This window comes from Tigriopus californicus, chromosome 12 (assembly GCF_007210705.1).
Source record: "Tigriopus californicus strain San Diego chromosome 12, Tcal_SD_v2.1, whole genome shotgun sequence".
NCBI lineage: Eukaryota > Metazoa > Arthropoda > Copepoda > Harpacticoida > Harpacticidae > Tigriopus > Tigriopus californicus.
The window spans coordinates 15215469-15235835 of NC_081451.1; the positions used below are offsets into that span (position 1 = coordinate 15215469).

Below are 20367 nucleotides of genomic sequence, written 5' to 3' on the forward strand. Positions count from 1 at the left end.
TCACCCTTCATCGAGGAAAGAAGCCTCAATTTGGAGCTCGAGGAGAGAAGTCAGAGTTTGAACCTCTCCAAGGAGGAAACACCTGCCATTGCTAAGTGTTGGGACTTTGCCATTGTTGTGGTGCTAAGAAGTGGGAACTGTTTCGAAGTACAGAGATTGTCATCATACGGGAGTAGGACACCCAGGAAGCCGTGCAGAAGAGCAAGAGGACCTGGGAAGTGCCGAGTCTGAGTACAGCTCTTTGTCACTCTGTTAGTGGACCTTCAATCCCATCGAGTGGACGTCATCTGAGGATCTCTATTGAACCATCTCGCCACACATCTAGCAGTAATGTAAAGTCATTGTTTCGTATGTGAATATCCCCTTTTCCATTGTCCCAACCTTCCCCCACTTTTCCTACCGAAGCAAGACAGCTGATAGGGTGTGTGTTTGTGATGAATAAAGTAGATTGAACTGTACAGTTTGCCTTGAAGAGTAGCCTAGATTTCCCAGACGACCGAGATCGTGCTGGCATCGTAGGCAATAGAGGTAGCAAGTGATTTGTATGCAACAACTGTATCTAAAGTTCATCACTCTTGTAGCAGAAATCAGTAGTTAGACTCTAGAGTAGAGGTCGACTTTGATAGACGCATTTAGACTGGGATAGTGACCACATTTTGCAGGATATTTAGCCTTGAAGATTGGCCCAGGTGTATGCCAGACAACCGAGATTGGTCTGTAACCGTGGGGAGTAGAGGTAGCTAGCGATTTGTATCCTTAGTCAATCAATTGATTCACGATAGTTTGAGACTTGATGAAGGAAGCTCAAATTATTACTCATATGCCCTGATTAGGGTGATAACCGGAGGCCTTAAGATAGGTCTAACAAATTGAAGCCCATGTACTAGGTGCTCTCCATCTCAGAGAGCTATCAAGATTTTCACCTAGTGCTTGGGTCAAAATTATCTATGTAAATCCCGTCCAGTGTGGGAATCAATGTCGGGACAGAACAACACATTTAGTGTGTTTTAAGCGACATTATATAGCATTTTTAGCTATCATAAGACGATGTAAGAAGAGAAAATATAATATTTCGCAATTGGCAATGATGGGCGTCAAAGAGAGAAGGTATCAACATAATCATGCTAATAAATCTGATCACATTTAAGCCACTGATTTTTTCTAGACAAGATCAATTATATATAAGCTAGAAGAAGTTACATAGCAAATTTCAGTACGATTCGGGCTTTGGTTGACAGTTAAGAGTTAATTAAGATTTAGTACTGTTTGTTCCGTACAAGGATGAGATTGAAGGTCTCCCTTCTCTAGATAACATATTTTAATTCCCAAAACAACAACAGAACATGAGACTATCCAATATCTGACCCTAGCAATAGGTTACCTGCCAAGATAGCGCCTTTTAAAGAGAGCACCTATTTTACTACGGCTTAAGGTGTTTAGACTTATCTAAACATCTCCGGTTATAGGGTTTGTAGAGCCAACTCTACTGTCCCAAAGAATGAAGAACAACAAATTCTGGATATACTGTTTAACCATTAATTTTATTTCTTGCGTATGCACAGTATTATACAATGCAAGACATGAATTAGGATCTTACCTTTGCTCAGTCGTTTACTCATTTACCTTTTTTCTGACCAAGTATGAGGATGAGTTTGAGATAGAGAGAGGACAGAGTGCCTTAACTTACAATTTATTTATGGTGCAACAGATTGTGGCGGTGCCCGGAGCCTAGGCCCAATGTGGTTCAATCCAAACAACTAGATTCAAATTGATAGATTGGATATGGAAGCCTCCAATGCAACGGTCCTTATTGAAACAAGCGAGGTTGCCAATGCCAGTCCCAATGCCAATCTGAATCACAATATAATAATACTCAGAAAGAATTAGCTATGAAATCTCGCGATGCTAGACCAAGATATTAAGGCCGGTTCCCAATTCTCACTGAGTTACGTCAAAAGTAGAGTGAACAATAAGAAGGGGAAACCTAAAAAGAATACCACCTTCAAGCTTCTGCTTGGTGTAAAACAAGTTTGAATCTGTTCCGTGGAGGAAAACCAAAAAAGTGACTAAGATAGCCCGAAACATAGCAGTTTTGCAATGAAAATGTTCCAAGAAGGCGTGAGGGGCGTTGTGGTCTGTCGGTGAATACTCAGAAGAGTCCTAATCCGGTTGTAAAGGACACAGGGGATTCCAAAACGATCATTCAAAGAAGCCAGGGTGACCACATCATTGAGCGTAAAACTACAATGGCCAATAAACCTTCCTCGAGTGCGGTGGATGTAGAAAGCAGACCTTAAGTGAAACTAAAGTCATCAACTGTTACGGATGCGAAAAACCTTTTCACCAGCTGGCTACGTGCTCAGGAATCCTAAAGACAGCAATAACATATGTGCTTGGAATGAAAATGTGGTTTTGTAAGAAGTGCGAGTTGCCATGTTCCAAAATGTTCCAAGGGCTTTCAGAAGTTCGCATTAGGTTGGACGCTATGGAAGAGAATATCGAAAATCAAGGAGCAAGGCTCAGTACTCTCGAGAAGGCTCCAAAGTACGACAATCAAGAAATGATTACGGAATTGCGACTACGAGAGGAGAAACGATGGAATGTCATAGTTAAGGGAATTCCCGAGGTGAACGACAAGAACCCAGAAAATCGCAACAAGTTTGACTTGGATAGAGTAAAAACCTTTATGGCGGCTCTAGATATAAGCTTAGGACAACCGGATATTCACTTTCTATACCGTATGGGGAAGAGGGAAAGTGACTTGAACAAAGAAAGGCCACGAATGATCATACTTGGACTCACGGACCAAAAGCTTCGAGAGAGAATTCTCCGGAACGCTCATCTGGCCAGAAAAACGTCAGAGTTCAAGCAAGCTTATGTAGATCCAGATTTAACCAAAGCGCAAATCCAGGACGACAATGAAATGCGAAAGGAAGCTGCCAAACGTTCAGAGTCGGGAAACGACATTTGGAAAGTCAAAGGACTAAGAGGGGCAAGACGATTGGTCAAGCTCCGAAAATAGCACTTTACATTCTCTATTTCAACGCCCGGTCACTCATCAACAAACTTCACGATTTCAAGGCCAGAATAGCTATTGACAGCCCCGATCTTGTATGTATAACCGAAACATGGACTCACCCAGATATTAATAATAAAGAACTTGAAGTCCAAGGCTACAACATTGTTTGCAGAAATGACAGAAACGACACACTAAATGGTAGGGGAGGAGGCATATTGATCTATGCAAAAACTGGCATTACAACCAAGGGCATGGAACAAATTAGTGCCTTCAGCCAAATATCTGCCGTGACATGCACAAATGATCAAGACCAGCACGTCCACATCTTGGTCGTATATCGATCTCCGAATTCAAGTACAGATAACAACAAGGAGCTAAACAAAATCATTCAGAATCTCCCATCAAACGTTGTTGTTCTAGGGGACTTCAATTATCCCGATATTGACTGGAACTCTCTTAAAGGACCCTCGACATCAATGGATTTTGTGGATGCATGTCAGTCATCATTTTTGGAGCAACTTGTTCAATTTTCAACCCATTGTGGTGGAAATACGCTCGATCTAGTCTTCTCCAACATACTAGAGAGAATGGTCTCAATTGAGGATCGCACACCGTTGGCCAATAGCGACCACAGTTCTATAGAAATCCAAATGGAATTCCAAATCACTAGGTTTAAGCCCAAACACGATAAGTTTAATTACGCCAAAGCTGACTGGCATAAAATAAGGGCCACTCTTGATGCTGGAAGGTGGGACAGAATGCGGGATGAATGTGTTGAGGAACAATGGGATAATCTCGTCAAGAAAATCGAGGAAGCACACGCCTGCATTCCGACTAAAGCTCGTCGCAACTGTTGCGACCCACAAGGGATGAATGAAAACCTTCGGCGACTAATCCTCCAAAAAAAGCGTGCCTACCGAACAAAGAAAAGAGCTCCCTCCCATGAGACTCAGAGAAAATTCAAAAATCTTCAGAAGACAGTAAGGTCTTCGGTTCGCATAGCAAAGTTAAATTTCGAAACCAGTCTAGCCGATAACTCACAGACTAAACCCAAAAAGTTTTATAAATATTTAAACACAAAAACAAGACCTGTATTCATTGGACCTTTGGTTGGCATGGATGGACGTGTGCTCAGCACAGACCTAGACCGAGCCAACGAGTTCAACGACTACTTTGCCTCCGTCTTTCAGTGTTCCTCAATTCCTCATCCTACATTGTGCACCCAAGATTCTCCAAGTTGTGAAATCAACGAAATTGTATAACAACTTTGACCGTACAGAATGCAATTGACAAACTAGATTGGGACTCGCCACCGGGACCGGACAATATCAGTTCTAGGTTTAGTAAAACCGTAGCCACATCTCTTATAATTCCCCTGAAGAACTTGTTAAGAAAAAGCATTGAGTCAAGAAAGATACCACTGGGGTGGAAACTAGCTAACCTAACATCAATTCATAAGTCAGGCACGAAGACATCACCACAAAATTATAGACCCATCTCCCTAACCAGCACGATAGGTAAGCTTTTGGAGACATCAATTAAGGACCACATAGATGCGTATGTCTCTTAGCGCAATATGAGTAATAAATCAGTCAACTACCATCTCTAGACTCATTTAGATGGTGGACCATCTCAGCGGGTGTTCCGTCCACAATCGCGTACATCATCCTAATATGATATGGATAAATGATGTACAGGATAAATGATTGTTCCCGGAACGGGTTTTATCAAAATGTTAAGACAACATATGTTATTATCTTAGGAAAATCCCAAAGTTGTTGGATTGCCCATCATGTAGTCCGTTTGTTGGTCAGATGTCGACCAAATGCCAGCCTAATGCTCGTGAAGACGTCGTGATCCATCACAAGTAGCTCCTCCAGCCCTTGATCATCCTATCACCAAGGAAAAGCTCCAGTACCCAGAGGGCTGGTCAGCCCAGCTACAACCATGGGTGAGGAATGTCGGCTACATGTTGGAAGAGAGGAGAAACAGGAAATCCTCGGTCACCAAGAACGATATTCTCGTGATCATTGTGAGAGGGGGAATCACACACCTTACAGAAGAGGCAGACACAATCCATTGTCGGTAATCCAAGAAACCCCTTGATGGCCAATGTGGCTAGCCTGACGAAAGGAGGTCAACCCTGGACATTGGTATGTGAAAATCCTTGGTGCGGTCAGATGTCATGCAGGTGCAACAGTTTTACCAAAGAAACCGTCGCCGTCCACCAAGGGCCCTGGAAAAACCCTTTTAGCGTCCATGTGGAAGAGGCGTAAGCCAACATTGCAAGGGAAAGTTGAATCAACAGACAGTCACATTTTCATTCTCCAGGAGAGAAGTCACATTTTCGTGCTCAAGGAGAGCACAGTCACGCATCACCCTTCATCGAGGACACAAGTCTCGATTTGGAGCTCGAGGAGAGAAGTCAGTTTTAGAACCTATCCAAGGAGGAAGCACCCGCCATTGCTAAGTGCTGGGACTTTGTCATTGTTGTGGTGCCAAGAAGTGGGAACTGTTTCAAAGGACAGAGATCGTCATCATATGGGAGTAGGACACCCAGGAAGCCGTGCAGAAGAGCAAGAGGACCTGGGAAGTGACGAGTCTGAGTACAGCACTTCGTCACTTTGTTAGTGGACCTTCAATCCCGTCAAGTGGACGTCAACCAAGCATCTCCGTTGGACCATCTCACCAGACATCGAGCAGTATTTATTAACCCATTGATTTCATATGAGTATGTCCCCTTTTCCATTGGCCCAACCATTCCCCCACTTTTCTTACCAGAGCAAGACAGATGATAGGCGGTGTGTTTGTGATGAATAAAGTAGATTGAACTGTACAGTTTGCCTTGAAGAGTAGCCTAGATTTCTCAGACGACCGAGATCGTGCTGGCATCGTAGGGAGTAGAGGTAGCAAGTGATTTGTATGCAACAACTGTATCTAAAGTTCATCACTCTTGTAGCAGAAATCAGTAGTAAGACTCTAGAGTAGAGGTTGACTTTGATAGACGCGTTTAGACTAGGGTAGTGACCACATTTTGCAGGATAATTAGCCTTGAAGATTGGCCCGGGTATGCCAGACAACCGAGATTGATCTGGGACCAATGGGGAGTAGAGGTAGCTAGCGATTTGTATCCTTAGTCGTTTAGTGATTGTTTGAGGCCCTGATAAAGGAAGCTCAAACTATCGCTCGTATGCCCTGATTAGGGTTATAACCGGAGGCCTTAAGATAGGTCTAAGAAATTTAAGCCCATGTACTAGGTGCTCTCCATCTCAGAGAGCTATCAAGGTATTTTTACCTAGTGCTTGGGTCAGGCGTGCCATGTTTCCGTTCACCACGGGAATTCAATAAGTCAGGACCTTTCACCCCTGGCTGGTGCGGAACAGCGGGCATGCCTTTGATTAGGGGGTAATGCACTTCTCAAACGTCTGCTCACGAGGTTTTGGAGAGCTTGCCTTACCAGGCCAGACAGTTTCCAGGCCCTGATGGTCTGGATGCTCCCTCCTTTACGCAAGTTGGGCTCTTGTTGGTACAGAGAGCGTACACCAATTTTGACTTAAATTAAACGTCCGTGTAAAAAGCAACAGATCTGGAAACGCAAAACGGGGTGTGCACAAAATGTCTGGCTTAGCACCACGTTGCTAACCAACGCTCAATCAATAATTTGAATAAAACCTGGTTTGAATTTTGAAAGTTTACAGCTTTTGACGCAGAAATTCGAATGAGATCAAAACTGATCAATGCTGTTGAGTCCACAATTGCGTCAACTTTTGTAAGGGGAACATATATTTTCCGTGATAGGGCTGTCCTTCCACAACGAAAATTGGCTTGGGAGATCGTTGAAGAATGTTGACTAGTCACGCCCCAGGAGCCATTAAATTCCCAGAAAATAAATTATAAACGAATTTTACCATCATGCTCTTATAGAGGAGCCAAAGTGCATTCCCCTAGCTGGTTCCATAAGTTAATTTTGTGATCGGTTAAAGCATTAAAAGGAATCCAAAGTTGAAAGAAATATTCATGGTGCCTCAGTTTCCTTCCCATGTGTATTTTATTTTGGAAAGGCAGGACTGCTAATTCAGCTCTCACAAACATAATGAAGAAGATGGCTGCACACTGTTTGAGTAGTAATTATATGAACATTTATTTCATTTTCTCGATTAACTCGAGAAATTTACTGGCTTTTTACGCTATTCAATAAAACCATAGAGGGTACATCCTTGAAACAAAATAATCTAAATTCTAAATCAGAAAGCAATTTGCACTGGTTTAATTCTGGTCTCAAGCTAGGAACCCTACATTGATCCTTGTTGCCCACGTACACATGGACGAAAATGGAGGGCCATGATAGAGCTCGTGCCGGTCTCTGTCTTATTTGCCTGGATCGGAGTTCGGTTCCAATCGCTAGCTTCATCTTTGAAAAGCTAGTGAGCCAATACATTGTCGAAGGCTACTCTATCAAAGATCCACGACTCCCATGTGGCCTATGTGCCAATTGCTCACAAAAATTACGGCGCTTTGCCAAACTTGACTTTGGCCCAATCCTGCCGGAATTTTCCGACTATTCCGCCATGTCGAGTTTCCGCCCTTTTCGAGGCGAATTCAAATGTGAATGCTTCCTTTGTGAACGCTATGGGCGATGTGGACTATCTTCCAGTCGTGGCAAGATCAAAAAACGTAAGCCTGGTCGGCCAGCAAGTAAGGACCCAAAGGATGATCCAAAGCCAGAGGGCACCAGTGGAAGAGGGCGTACACGTGGGACGTTTTGCTTGAAGTGCTTTGCTCTGATTTATCAGGGCTGCCGTCACCCATGCACTCTCACCACTCAGCGAGAAAACGTTCGAAAAATGATCCCGCCACAAACTTTGGAGGTTTTGGCGTCGGATGTGGTGCTTGGTCAAGTGAGGGAGAGCCAATCTGTGTCTTTGAGCCCAAGGGGAAGCCAAACATCATTGGTTCCAAGAAATAAGCATTTTCGAAAGATGGCTAAAGACAGTTCCAAGATCATCACAAAGGAGGCCGTGCTTCAGGCTAAGAAAGCCACAGGTGTGAGTGATACTACTTTACTCAAGATCGTGAGCATTTTTGGTGGCCATGTCAATGTTGAACCGGGCATAAGAGAAGCGCTTGTTGAGGCCAACAGAAAGTTCAGCTCTTTCTTCACCATCTCCACTGAAAGGTCATCAAATTTCGTAGCTCAACGTCAAGGTCAAGGAATGGAGCGATTTGCCGAACAAGCCCATGAAAGCCTACATGCGGAGTTTGCCAAGACGTGGGCTAAATATTGCGTGAAGGAGACGTCTAACCCCAATTATAACAGACGCCTTCTTCAAAGCGTCATGGATTTCAATGGCTCACATGCTTACTAAAAATGTTTTTCTTCATGCACCTATTCCTTCCATTTCGACATTTTCTTCCCAATCGTTAATACAAAAAGCGAAACAAAAAATCTCATGCATTTCCAACTTTGTCCGGGACATACCGAAACAAAAAATATACTTTACCAAATGTCATTGCGGGTATCAGAAATAAAATAGCACAAGCCTAAGCAAAGCATAAAAAGACGTATATTCCGAAAACAAATTATTGATGGACGTTGGCTGAGAGCAGGTCAAACAGCCGACCCGTGATACTCAGAAGATATGTCTTTTAAGGGTAGTAACTAAGCATGTTGATGATTTCTGCACTGGACAAGGCAACTCAGTTTCAATCATCACCTCCAGGATGGTCTCAGCACCAACACTAATATACCTGTAAATTTTAGTAAAATTTGAGTTGAACAATGAATGTGGCTAGTGCTGCCAGTAATCTATTTTCAGGACATTGAATAGTTCCGCATGTCTTGAATAAACAATTAATTAACAAGGGCATCATCTAAAATATTCACAAACCAAACAGAAAAACTAATACAATAACCTCAAAAGATGGCCTGTTTTTCCCAAATTTCTGAATGCGAATGCAACTCCATTGGTTGTTGTCTTAGTGATTGTTGATATATTTGTGCAACTCAAAACGGCAAGCCTGTCTCAATCATAACAAAAGACCAATTTAGAAGAAACTTTAGCACCATGAGCATTTACTTCAATTTTGGATGCGTTTTTATGCTCGAATCGATCAACACATGAACTTATAGAAAAAAATAGGGTACTTACATTTGTCCCCTCTCTTCAAATGTAATGATTAAATTCGTTTATAATTTAATTTTTGGGAAGTTAATGGCTCCTGGGGCGTGTAGTGGAGTCCAAGGCTACAATCCCGTGCTGCTATCTATGAATTTGAAGAAGACAGCTGAGATTCCTCAGAAGCTGGAGAATTCAAATCCAGAGTGGTTGCAAGGGGTGAGCTAGACCAGGACTCCATGAACACTCTTTCATGATCAAGGGACCAAACTCAAGTTGGGAAAAAACTTGTCCATTACGGAGGTTATTTTTCTTTACATTGGACTGGTCCTCAGCAAGATAAAGTTCCCTCTCCAGTACGCAAAGGAAACCAAACGCCACCATTAGAAATCTTATTTCATGGCTCTGTGTTCATGAGTTGCCGGAATTCAAGTTCCCAGCCACACGTGCAGAAAATAGACGTTCTATAACGTCAAATTTGACTTTGAGTGGTCTCGAGGGAAAATCATACCTTGAAAACCGGTTCTTGTAAAAGAAAACTATGTATTAAGAAGGGGCGGCGTTCTTTGCATGCAGTTCACTCAAGTTCGGATCTGTGAAAGGTCGATCGGTTAAGAGACCTTGAATGGATTTGCCATTTTCATCATGGCCTCTCGTGGGAAGAGAAGCTTGGGCAAGCCCTCGCTCTTCTCTTCAAACTCGACGGCATGAAATAGTGAACACATTCAACGTGTCTTGACCTTCTCGACTTTCTTCAAGCCTCACTTTTAGAAACTCCACGCAAGGAAGGCCCCCGCAATTGAATAAATAACTAATAACTATTCTTTTTCGTTGAGGTAATGTCTTTTATTCCTTGATTAGGAATGGAATTACTCCTTTTTCCCTCTACTATTGCTGTCCAGTGGTGACGCCGTCCTTGAATTTGGCCATTGTTCCTGGTTTCAATTCACAACAAGTAATTGTTTGTTATTTTTGTCTCATTTTTTTTTAAATTGCATTTTTAGTATGAATGTTCAGATGTGGTGTAATATGATAATGATAGTGTTTTAATGTCGGCAAGTTGCTTCATTGTTTTGAGATTGTTTGTCATAACGAATATTGATTTTATGTATTGATGAGTGAATATTTTGCACTTAGTAAAAATACAGCGTTAGATGCACCATTCCTTTCAAGAATGAATGACTTTGAACTCCGATTTACTCCTTAGCAAAGAAATATTAAGCGCCAAAAGTTCAAGTGACCTCACAACAAATGGTCTTCTTTCCCCGGTTTAATGACGCAATAGACGAAAGTTTGAAGAGTCCCAGTTGCTAATCAGGCCATTATAAAAGACTTACTTACCTTGAAGAGAAGTAGTTATGTGAGAGTGGGCACATTGGCTTTGGATCAACAAGATAACTGGTAAAATGAAATGGGCAATCATATTGTTGTGCTGAAAATACAAAGATCACTTTTGGCAGGGCAACAGAAGTGCTTGAAATTGCCTTGCAACTCTTGCTCAGAGCTCATCACACAAAGAAATAAACCTCTTTTTGCGGTGTTTGATGGTGACGAAAACAGCTAGTATGGAAAAGTTGATTTGGAAAAGTGTCTTCTACAATTGAATTGGGCTGGTCTCTTTCAGCGCGCCCATTAATTAATTAACACAACAGTGTCCGTGTTGAACATTGAAGATCGACAAGAAGGGGATCCTCAATATGAACCATCCCAGAGAGGTTTTTGCCAAGGCTCTCTGTTAAGTGACATCTACTTGCCATGTAATGGTTGCAACTGCTGAAGCTGGTTGTGCCAACAGCCAAGTCGTATTCTGAGTGCATTTCGTCATCATACCGGCTTTTACAAGTTCTTGACAGAGGTCATTGGCTGGTTTCTCATAATGGATGGAGACTGATTTAGCGGTTGTCACATGGTATGGTTTAAAATCTTTATTAGTAACAAACTCAATTTTCATCAGTCCACCAGCCATAGATCCAGCAGCATCTCCGAGGGATTAAGCCATAACGTCAGCAGATTGGTAAAAAAATCCCTGATGGTGTCTTCCTTGACACTATTGGTTTCGAGTCGTTTTTTGGTCCGTTCAATGTCCTCGTATTGCTCCATTGACAATTCAAAGTTCTTCTTTGGCATAATGGTGGACTTGAGTTTCCCTGTGGTCTTGGGCAATAAGTCAACAATTGTAGCGATGTTGTTCATCTCGGGCCGACAACCCTGCACGTCAGGGAAATCAATAGGTAAGATCCCACATGCTTGAAGATCCTTCTTGCCAAAGAGTGCATAGTTTCCCACATTAGGAGACACAATTGCGGACACTATCACTTGAGGGCCGCCCTTAGCATTGCCGATGAATTTGAATTTGCCCATGTATTTCAGCGGCGTCCCTTTTGCCGTGAACAGCAACATGCTAGATGACTCCAGGGTTGTGTCCTCTGGGCATATAGACATAAGTTTCCCCTTTTGTCTTTTACCCATAACGCTGATGAGAGTCAATTCATCCGTAGGTCTCGATTGAACCGTGTGCAATTGAGTGATTGACGGAGAGCAACTTCATTCGTCATTTTAGCGGGCACCAGGCGAGCCATGGAGGCCCCGCTCTCGAGGTCGTCCCCAAGAAGGACTACAGATGCCCAAAGGGCTACGCTGGCGGCATGAAGGCATGAAATGGCCTCTGCCTTCATCAAAGTACACACGGGGATTAGATTACCTATGTATTGCTGTCCTTCAGCACCCCCTCCTGGAGTGCCGCCTTACTCACAAGGTCATTCAAATCGGGATCCTTCATCTCTCGCAACTTCGCAAACAGAGGAGGATCGTCGCGGCAACCAGCCAATGCCAGAAAGACGGTCAGTTGGGCTGTGGTGACCAAGGACAGCTCCGCTTCCGAACTTGACGTTGAAGATCGGCCACAAAATCCTTGAAGATACAACCATCCTTCCTTAATTTGAACAAAGCTAATTGGTGTGTGAATAACGGTTTGAGCTCTAAGAAGTGGTCTTCAATGACGAGATAGCACGCATTGATGGACGTGGCATCATCAACATCAACATTGATAGTAGCACAGAGGTTGCTATGGATGATGTTCTTGAGCATTGCATTTTGTCCATCCAGGTCCCATGCTTTGATGTGTGAGGCCTTATAATATGCCTGAAATTTTCCCAGCCACACTCTCATCTCAAAAGGTTCGGACTCGGCTGACAACACACACATGGGGGGGTTTCAAGTCCGAAACAGGCTTGAACTGTGCCCATGAAGGCACTGACGATACAGGAGACGACTGGTGATCTGGTGACCTTGGCCACCTTGATGGCGCCTACCTTGTCCCCGAGTTATTGTTCAATGGCAGCATCGTTGTATAGATCCATCATCTTGTCTATCTTCTTTTCAGCCTTTGCAAGAAGATGCCATAACCCGTCCACATCGGCCCCCGGTTTGTTGAGGTCGCGGACGAGTTGCAACTTTTTCGGAATTTGCGCCTTGCGGTTGGCAATTTGCTCCCTGAGGCCCATTTCCACAAATCGTGACAAAGATCAGTGATGGAGACAAGGAGCTCCTCTGGGCACTCTAGTGGCGGGTCGACGGGTTGAAGTGCCGAAGAGTGAATAGTTGGGGCGTGGTATGAAAACTATGGCTGGGCCATTTAGCACTGATGTAAGAGAAGATGTGAAATGAGGACACAGGACGAATAGAAGTCTCTTGATGAAATGGTAAGAACCAAATGTATTTCCAACAGCAGAAGATATAGATCGCACACAAGCATGTATCTGATGAGCGGAAATACAGAATGCTACAAGTATGTTTTTTATAAACACCCACAAACTTGAAACATGAATCTGTCATTTCTTGAGGAAGAACTTTGTAAACAATTTGAAGTCTCAAATATGGGTGAAAGAAAGAGGGAATAGTTCAGGCTGGTTCAGCAGCAAAGAAATAAAAAGCTTCAGACCAATAAATGAGTGATGGGTGGATTGTTTGATGAGTTGCTTTTGTTTAATCTATTACGTCGATTATTATATTGGTAAAAATCTGCATTCAAAACATATGTGTCAAAAAATAAGTTTTTCATACAGTTTCCATGTTATTAAGCTAATTTTTCTGCTATCTCATTTTTCGCCGTCTTGTGGTTACAAGCACATGAGGGGTCGCGCTCCAGTTCTAGAGTTCTTCTTGGTAGAACTCAGCTAAGGGGCCACAAACCTGGGGCCCATTGTAACTATTTACGCTCGGGGGAAATCCAATCTCGCAAAACCAACGGAGGAGAACCTTGCACATCGCCGCAGTTGTCCCTTTCAAGCGTGCTATGAAGGGAAACCCGCTAAACCGGTCGACCATACGCACATACGTTTGGCCTTCAAGGTCAAATTGATCAACCGATACAGAACCCATAGGAAAGGTTTTTTCACTTATTCTAGAGGATGTGGCCTCAAACTGTTGGGATGGTAATAAAGCGACACACTTCTTGCATGCGGCGACATGAGATCTTACTTCCTTTTCCAGTCCAGGCCAAGCATATAGCCGTCAAGCCCATGAATGTGATGCATGTCACTTGTTGATGAGTCTTCTGCGGGTCGAGCGCGGGATGACATTCTGTCACCAATCAATACAATCCTTGAACTGCGTTTGATCGGAAAACTCTTGGCATCATGTTAATTCTGTTGAAATGTTTTCGTTATTGACCGTCCGAATATTCCAGTAAGAACAACCTCAAGGGCGGGATCAGAGGATTCAAAAAAAAGCAGCCACTCGGATTTCTAGCTTTGGGTTAGCAGGGACTTTTGGCTCCCGGCTCACAATTGGCGCAATTTTCGGCAAGCCCTTTTGGCCTAACGCAATGTGCCCCGTACTGACGGCTTCAGCCTCGCCCAATGGCTCTTTGGTCGTGGCCTCCGCTCATGCAATCTTAGCCATCCGGCCCATTATGATTGGTTGTCTGACCTCGTCTGGACCCATGTTCTTCAACACTGCAGGGAGGATAACAAGATGACTCAAGTTTGATTCGATAACCAAACAATCCCACTCTCACTGCTTAAACCTGTCGATACAGGTTTAGGTCAGGATCCCCACACCAAAAAGTGGAATTGATCAGGTATGATCATTGACTTGAGGAAACATCATCGCTCCTATGAAGTCAAGATTGATGGCTGGCTTTCAATCCGGAATCGAATCCACCTCTGACCAGAACCCATTGAAATAGCATCTCCCGACAGTGATGGTGATCCTGAACCAATCGCGACCAAACCTGTCCTTCGTAGAGTAACCTGTCTTTGATCCAAAAGTGTTCAAGTTAAACTGTAACAATAAATAATCTGTCCTGTGATGCCATCTTTTGGAGGGAGATGACAAGTCATCATAAAACGCCATCTACCTTTTTTCTTATCTAATAAGCTCAGTGACTCCCTCTATGCCAATACTGGTATTTCTTTTTCTTTTTACAATACCTGTTCAACCAATTCTCTTCCCGACTCCATCCTGCCCACTTCCGTGATGTTTCAATACTTTTGGACGCTTGGGATCCAAAAGTCAGGCTGATTCACAAAACTGCCCAGCCTACCTCGAGGTACCAACATGAGCATGTTGCACGTGAACATTCTAATGTGCCTAGAGGTATCCGCTCAACCCTGATGTTTGCAGGAAATGAGGGATGGAATAACTTAATCTAATTTAGCGACGACTAATGATAGTGTTTCCAACGTTTCGGATTTCCAAGTTCCAATTCAGAGCCATAAATCCTAAAGCCCAGTTGATGTTCTTCTTCTAAATGGTCGAGGAAGTCAACATGAACCACCAATAAGTTGGAAAAAGAAAGGATGAAACCACCTAATTAATATCCCATTTTGCACATTGAATCAATCTATTATAGTCCCTAGGAAAGTATCTATGGCTCTACAATTTTGCCAAATGGTTCACTTATTTTCTTAAGACTTTATTGCAAGAATGTCACATTGGATCCGGTATTTTACAATATTTTACTTTAAGTACAGAAGAAGAGGTGTAAGTTTGTCACCTCCAAGGTCTTTATCTGTCAATTGTTACAATATATAGGCCCCACTCTGGTTTAGTAAGCTCGCTCATGTCAGCTCTCAAACTCATAGGAAATGAATTAGACCAGTCAGTTTGCTCAAAGGTTTTCTTTGTAGGGGACTTCAATTTTCCGACTAGCATTGTAGAGTGGGAGGCTAGTCCAGATGGGTATATTCGAAATCGAAGCAATTATTTGAAAGGAGTTACAAATTAGCAAAAAGGCACAAGAGCATTAAGTAATTGTGGCTAGCCTTCAAAGAGAGTCACATTTAATCCAAGGTAGAAATAAGGCCTCCATTAAGACAGATGAGTTGAAAAAGGAGAGTTAAGTGGTTCAGGAGGTTATGTCAAATCCACAGGCATTATTCCCTTATGCAAACTCTAAGAGAAAAATCAAACACCCTCTAAGGCCTTTTGAGGTCGATGGGGAAGCCATGGACAATGTAGAGACTATGGCCAACATACTTGGAGATCAGTTCTGTGTGTTTTCAACTCCACTGAGTTTAGGAGCAACAGCTCATTGCTCTATTGACGAGTTTGTTGGGATTGGCAAGGCTTGTCAAGTTGAGCATTTAGATGATATCGTAGTCACAGATCAGGATGCTTTAGAGGCCATCAGGGACTTGAGACTCTCGAGCTCCCCTAGCCCTGATGGGATGACATCTCAGTTTCTGATGAGATGCTCGCAGGTTCTTGCTCCTGTTTCCTTGTACTTGATGCGTTGCATCTTGGACCAGGGCAAGTTCCCCTCTTCTATAAAAGAAGCTCATGTTGTTCCGGTTTTCAAAGGAGGAGATAAGTCGCTCCCCAGTAACTACAGGCCGATTTCTCTCACTTCGAATATTGCGAAGGTGTTTGAGAAGATCATGAAGTTCAAACTTGTTGAATTTCTTGATATGCATGAAGTCCTTCCTCCTAGCCAGCATGGGTTCCAAGCATATTTTAGCACGGTTACCCAACTGATTGAGCATATAGAGCAGGTTATTGAGGGACTGGAGAGCCATGAATCAGTCGATGTAGTTTATCTCGACTTTGGCAAGGCCTTTGACAAGGTAGATCATGGCCTTTTAGTTAACAGGCTCCATGAGATTGGGATCCACGGCAGGTTCTCAATTGGCTAAGAAGTTTCAATTGTGGTAGGAAACAATTAGTTAAGGCTGAGGGATCCCTTAGTGGCATACATGATGTCAAGTCAGGTGTCCCTCAGGGCTCCATTTTGGGTCCTATCATTTCCACTATCTTCATTGCTCCGCTTCAGAAGCTTGGTAGTAGTATTGTAAGTATCTCTTCTTATGCTGATGATACAAAACTGGTTGCTGGTAGGAATGGTTAGAACTCCGGTTGTCTGGCAAAGGTCCAAGACCAAATTTATTCCTGGGTTGCTGCGAGTAGCATGGTACTGAATGGAATGAAATTCCGCTTAATGACCTTTGGATCAACGCTATTCGACACTCCACTATTACATGATGAAGGTAAGGACATTGAGCAGGTCTCATCCATGAAGGATTTAGGTGTAGTCCTCAAGATAATGGAAAGTTCGACGAGCACATCCAGTTGAAAGTTGGTAAAGCTTTTCAAACATGTGGTTGGATATATCGCACGTTTAAGTCCAGAGATAGTATCAAGATGCTAACTCTGTACAAGTTGATTGTTCAGGCGCATCTTGAATATGCCTCTCCCATTTGGGCTCCAATGAGTTCAGCAGGTTTGCAAAAGCTCGAGCAGGTCCAAAGATGTTTTACTAGGAACATTGAGGATATGAGAGAGCTCTCGTTTTGGGAGAGATTAGAAAGGTTGTGATTGCACAGTATTCAGAGAAGGTACGAAAGGTATCTGATATTGTACGCTTTCAAAAGCATTCGTGAGCTTTGTCCCAACCTAGGATTTAGGGCCAATTGTACCTAGTGACCGTAGAGGCTTAAAAGGCCTTTTGAGACCACCTTCAAGCCCTCGAGAATCCAGGCTAGTTAAAACAATCAAGTCCAACTCTCTTGTTTCTCGGGCTCCTTCATTGTTCAATTTGCTGCCCTCAAATATTCGTAGGGCATATGTAGGGGTTGATTCAGTAGCAAGATTTAAATCAGACTTGGACAAGCTTTTGACTAAAATTCCGGATCAACGTTATATTCAATTCATTGGTCGATCAAACAATATAAATAAAAGTCAAGAAAAATGAATAATTATCTCGTCTTGAACTGTTGGGATTCCAATCCCGGTACCGGTAAGGAAGTCCACAAAAAAATGCAATCAAGTCCATGAATGTTTGATATGTTTGGGAAAAATCTATTGGAGGGGCAATAATAAAAAAATAATAATAATCCAATTTTCAAACAACTCGGTAGCGGTAAGGAAGTCCGCAAAGAATTTAAAAAATAAATTACCAAGTACCGTTCAACTATTGCTTAGGAGAGGGAGAAAGGGGCTTACCTAGTGAGTCCTGGAATGATAATGGTTTGCCTTGTGGAAAAATGATTGGAAAAAAATATTAGTAAAGTCTGATTCCCAAAAACAAGTGATTACTCATGTTCATCGATACACTTGTGTTTAGTTTGTACACTTGTTTAGCAATTTTAGGGAGACTAGCAATCTAGCTGGAAAAAACCCCATCGACACTACCTGCTGTTCCCAAGACGGCTTGCTCGCCATTTTTGGTCCCAAAATTCCTTCATTGTTCCCAGATTCTTCATAAGCAGAGCTGCCCCAAAAAGCTGCCGCATTTGTGCAAAAACCTACCGTGGTGCATCAGAACTCAAATTTGATTCTATTCTGGGTCATCAAGCATTATTTGAAGACTATTGCTTCCCACTAGGTTTCAAATTCTTCCTCGTGGTTATAGATACGTCCAGTTTTTGGTGAAAAAGCTCTTGTTTATCCAAATATCCTTTTACCACTGGCAGCAGGAAAATATTGGAAGAACTGGAACCCCTCAAAACCATTACTTGTTGCGCCACACTTTTCGCTCAAATGCTTCATTAGGACAACATCATTATTAGAAATGGTTGCAATGCGCAAGATTTTTCCCCAAATATGCACAAGAAATTTGCAAAACTTATTTAAATATGCACTGAAATAAGAAAAATATGCATTTCATTTTACAGATATATATTTGAAGTTTTAGTTTCGATATTTCTTATCCGATCCTAGTAGCAGCTGTTGTTAAACATAAAAAGTAGTTTTCTTCCCTTCTTGACCCTTGTATTTTGTTTCAGGAAGGTTTGGCAACGTTCTGACTCAAAGCATTTACATGTCGAAACTCAAAGCATTTACATGCCGAAAGAGTGGCACCTGACCAAAAGAGGAAGATATGCAACGACTAGAGGGCTTGTCAGAGAAAAGTCACTTCAGCCAAGCCACTTGAGACTTTGCTTTGAACACAATTTGGTAGTTGGGCAGCAGGGTGTCGGGCTGATCAACTTCTCTTGCGTTACTCAGTTTCAACCAAAGCAGAAGATGGAATGTTTCTTAGCTTTCTCACGCAACCTTTACCTCTATATAATTCGATCAATTATGGTATTAGTCGTTTACAGCCCATGTTTGTTGACATTTACTTATGATAGCCCAAATCATAAGGACAGTAAACATCAAAATCATCAAAACAAACGCTTTCTAAAGGAAAAAGCCACATATTTTGGCCACACACAGTTGAGGTCATAGAATAACCAAAGCAGCCATTTTCACGAAATATGATGATTGATGACCCTTTGCATGGCCATTTGTCTACATTTTTACCTCTGCTTGATGGGCTTCGCGTTGAAAACCAGATCTTGCTTCATGGCATGAAACTAGTGATTCCTCATCCGGCTAGTCCTTGACTCCTTGACATGCTTCATGCTTCCCATTCAGGGATGAACAAGATGACTGCCTTGGCGCGGCAGCTATATGTGTGGCCTGGAATGCAAAACGATGTTAGGAATAAGGTAGCAGGGTGTGTCTCATGCCTTAAGCACTTGCCTTTGCTTCCGAAGGAAACCCTCCTCCCAGAGGCTGCCGCATTCCCCATGGAGAAGGTTTCGGTCGATTTATTCGAGATTGATAGGACTCACTACCTTCTTATGGTTGACCGTTTCAGTGGCCTTCCATTTGTGGCCCATTTGTGGCACGGTTGCGGAATTTGTCGACCTCCACAGTTTGTGACATTCTGTTTCTGTGGTTTTGCGACGTCGGTTTTCCGCGATATCTGAAGAGTGACAAGGGGCCACAGCTCCGCGGGGAATTCGAGGATTTCTGCCGCAAGCATAACATCAGATTCGAGACGTCATCTCCATATAACTCCCAAAGCAACGGTTTGGCAGAGGTGGTTGTAAAATCCATGAAAACACTTTTGAAGAAGGTGGACCAGAATGAAAAAGAGTTTCGTGCAGCTTTACTTGCTTGGCGTTCTAATCCACGGTCTGACGGGTTTAGCCCGGCGAATGGCTTCTTCGGACGCGACTTGCGAGGTCAATTGCCTGATTGTCGCGAGCAATCACCACCTGTCTCTCCGGAGTTTGCCGCCGCCAGATTACGCTCCTTGGAGCGTTTCCTCAACCGTGATCAGGGGCACGATTTGGAGGCTCTACCCGTCGGGGCTTGTGTCTTGGTCCAGGATTGCATCTCTGGTGACTGGAGGCCTGGGGGTGTGATCCTCGAACGGCTGGATAATGGTCGTTCTTACCGTGTCCACACTCCGTGCGGGGAGTATCGTCGGAATCGCCGGTTTTTACGTTTGGACCACTCTGTGCCTCCGCCTGATCCGGATGACACATTAATTGAAAAGCCCCCACTCTCTCCCCGTCGCAGTGGGCGGACCCGAAGGAACGTCTCATTCCTTGGGATCAATCATATTTCTTAATAATGTTTTATTTCCGATCTCAAACTTCGAACTATCTTGGGGTGTTATTATTTTGTAGACGTTAGTTGCCATCTCGGATGCGAAACAGCTGAAAAAAAGCTGCCATAAAGGTTGCACGATTTTAATCTTCTTCGTGCGTGATTAGCCTTATTTTATACCCATCTATGGTTTGGGAATCTGAAGCAGGATTGACAATAGATACGTAATTTCTATTGTCTACTTCCATTTCAGTGAACTTCTTCTAACCAATGACATTGCAACATTAAGTCTTTGGGGTGCAGGAGGCTCCTGAGTTGTCAATAGTGGCATCTTTGAAGATCATCTCAGGGTTTTGAAATAGCTTCCGTGCTTTGACTTCTTTTGGAGGCATATTGAAACTATGGTTT

General features: G+C 43.0%; 1 protein-coding gene across 1 annotated transcript; it reads left to right on the forward strand.

Annotated features, from left to right (window-relative positions):
- Positions 1 to 16616: 16616 nt before the first annotated feature.
- Positions 16617 to 19981, forward strand: LOC131891303 (uncharacterized). The gene is made up of 2 exons (XM_059240829.1): positions 16617 to 16622; positions 19220 to 19981. The coding sequence occupies exons 1-2, from the start codon at positions 16617 to 16619 to the stop codon at positions 19979 to 19981; spliced, it is 768 nt and encodes a 255-aa protein (XP_059096812.1).
- Positions 19982 to 20367: the final 386 nt, after the last annotated feature.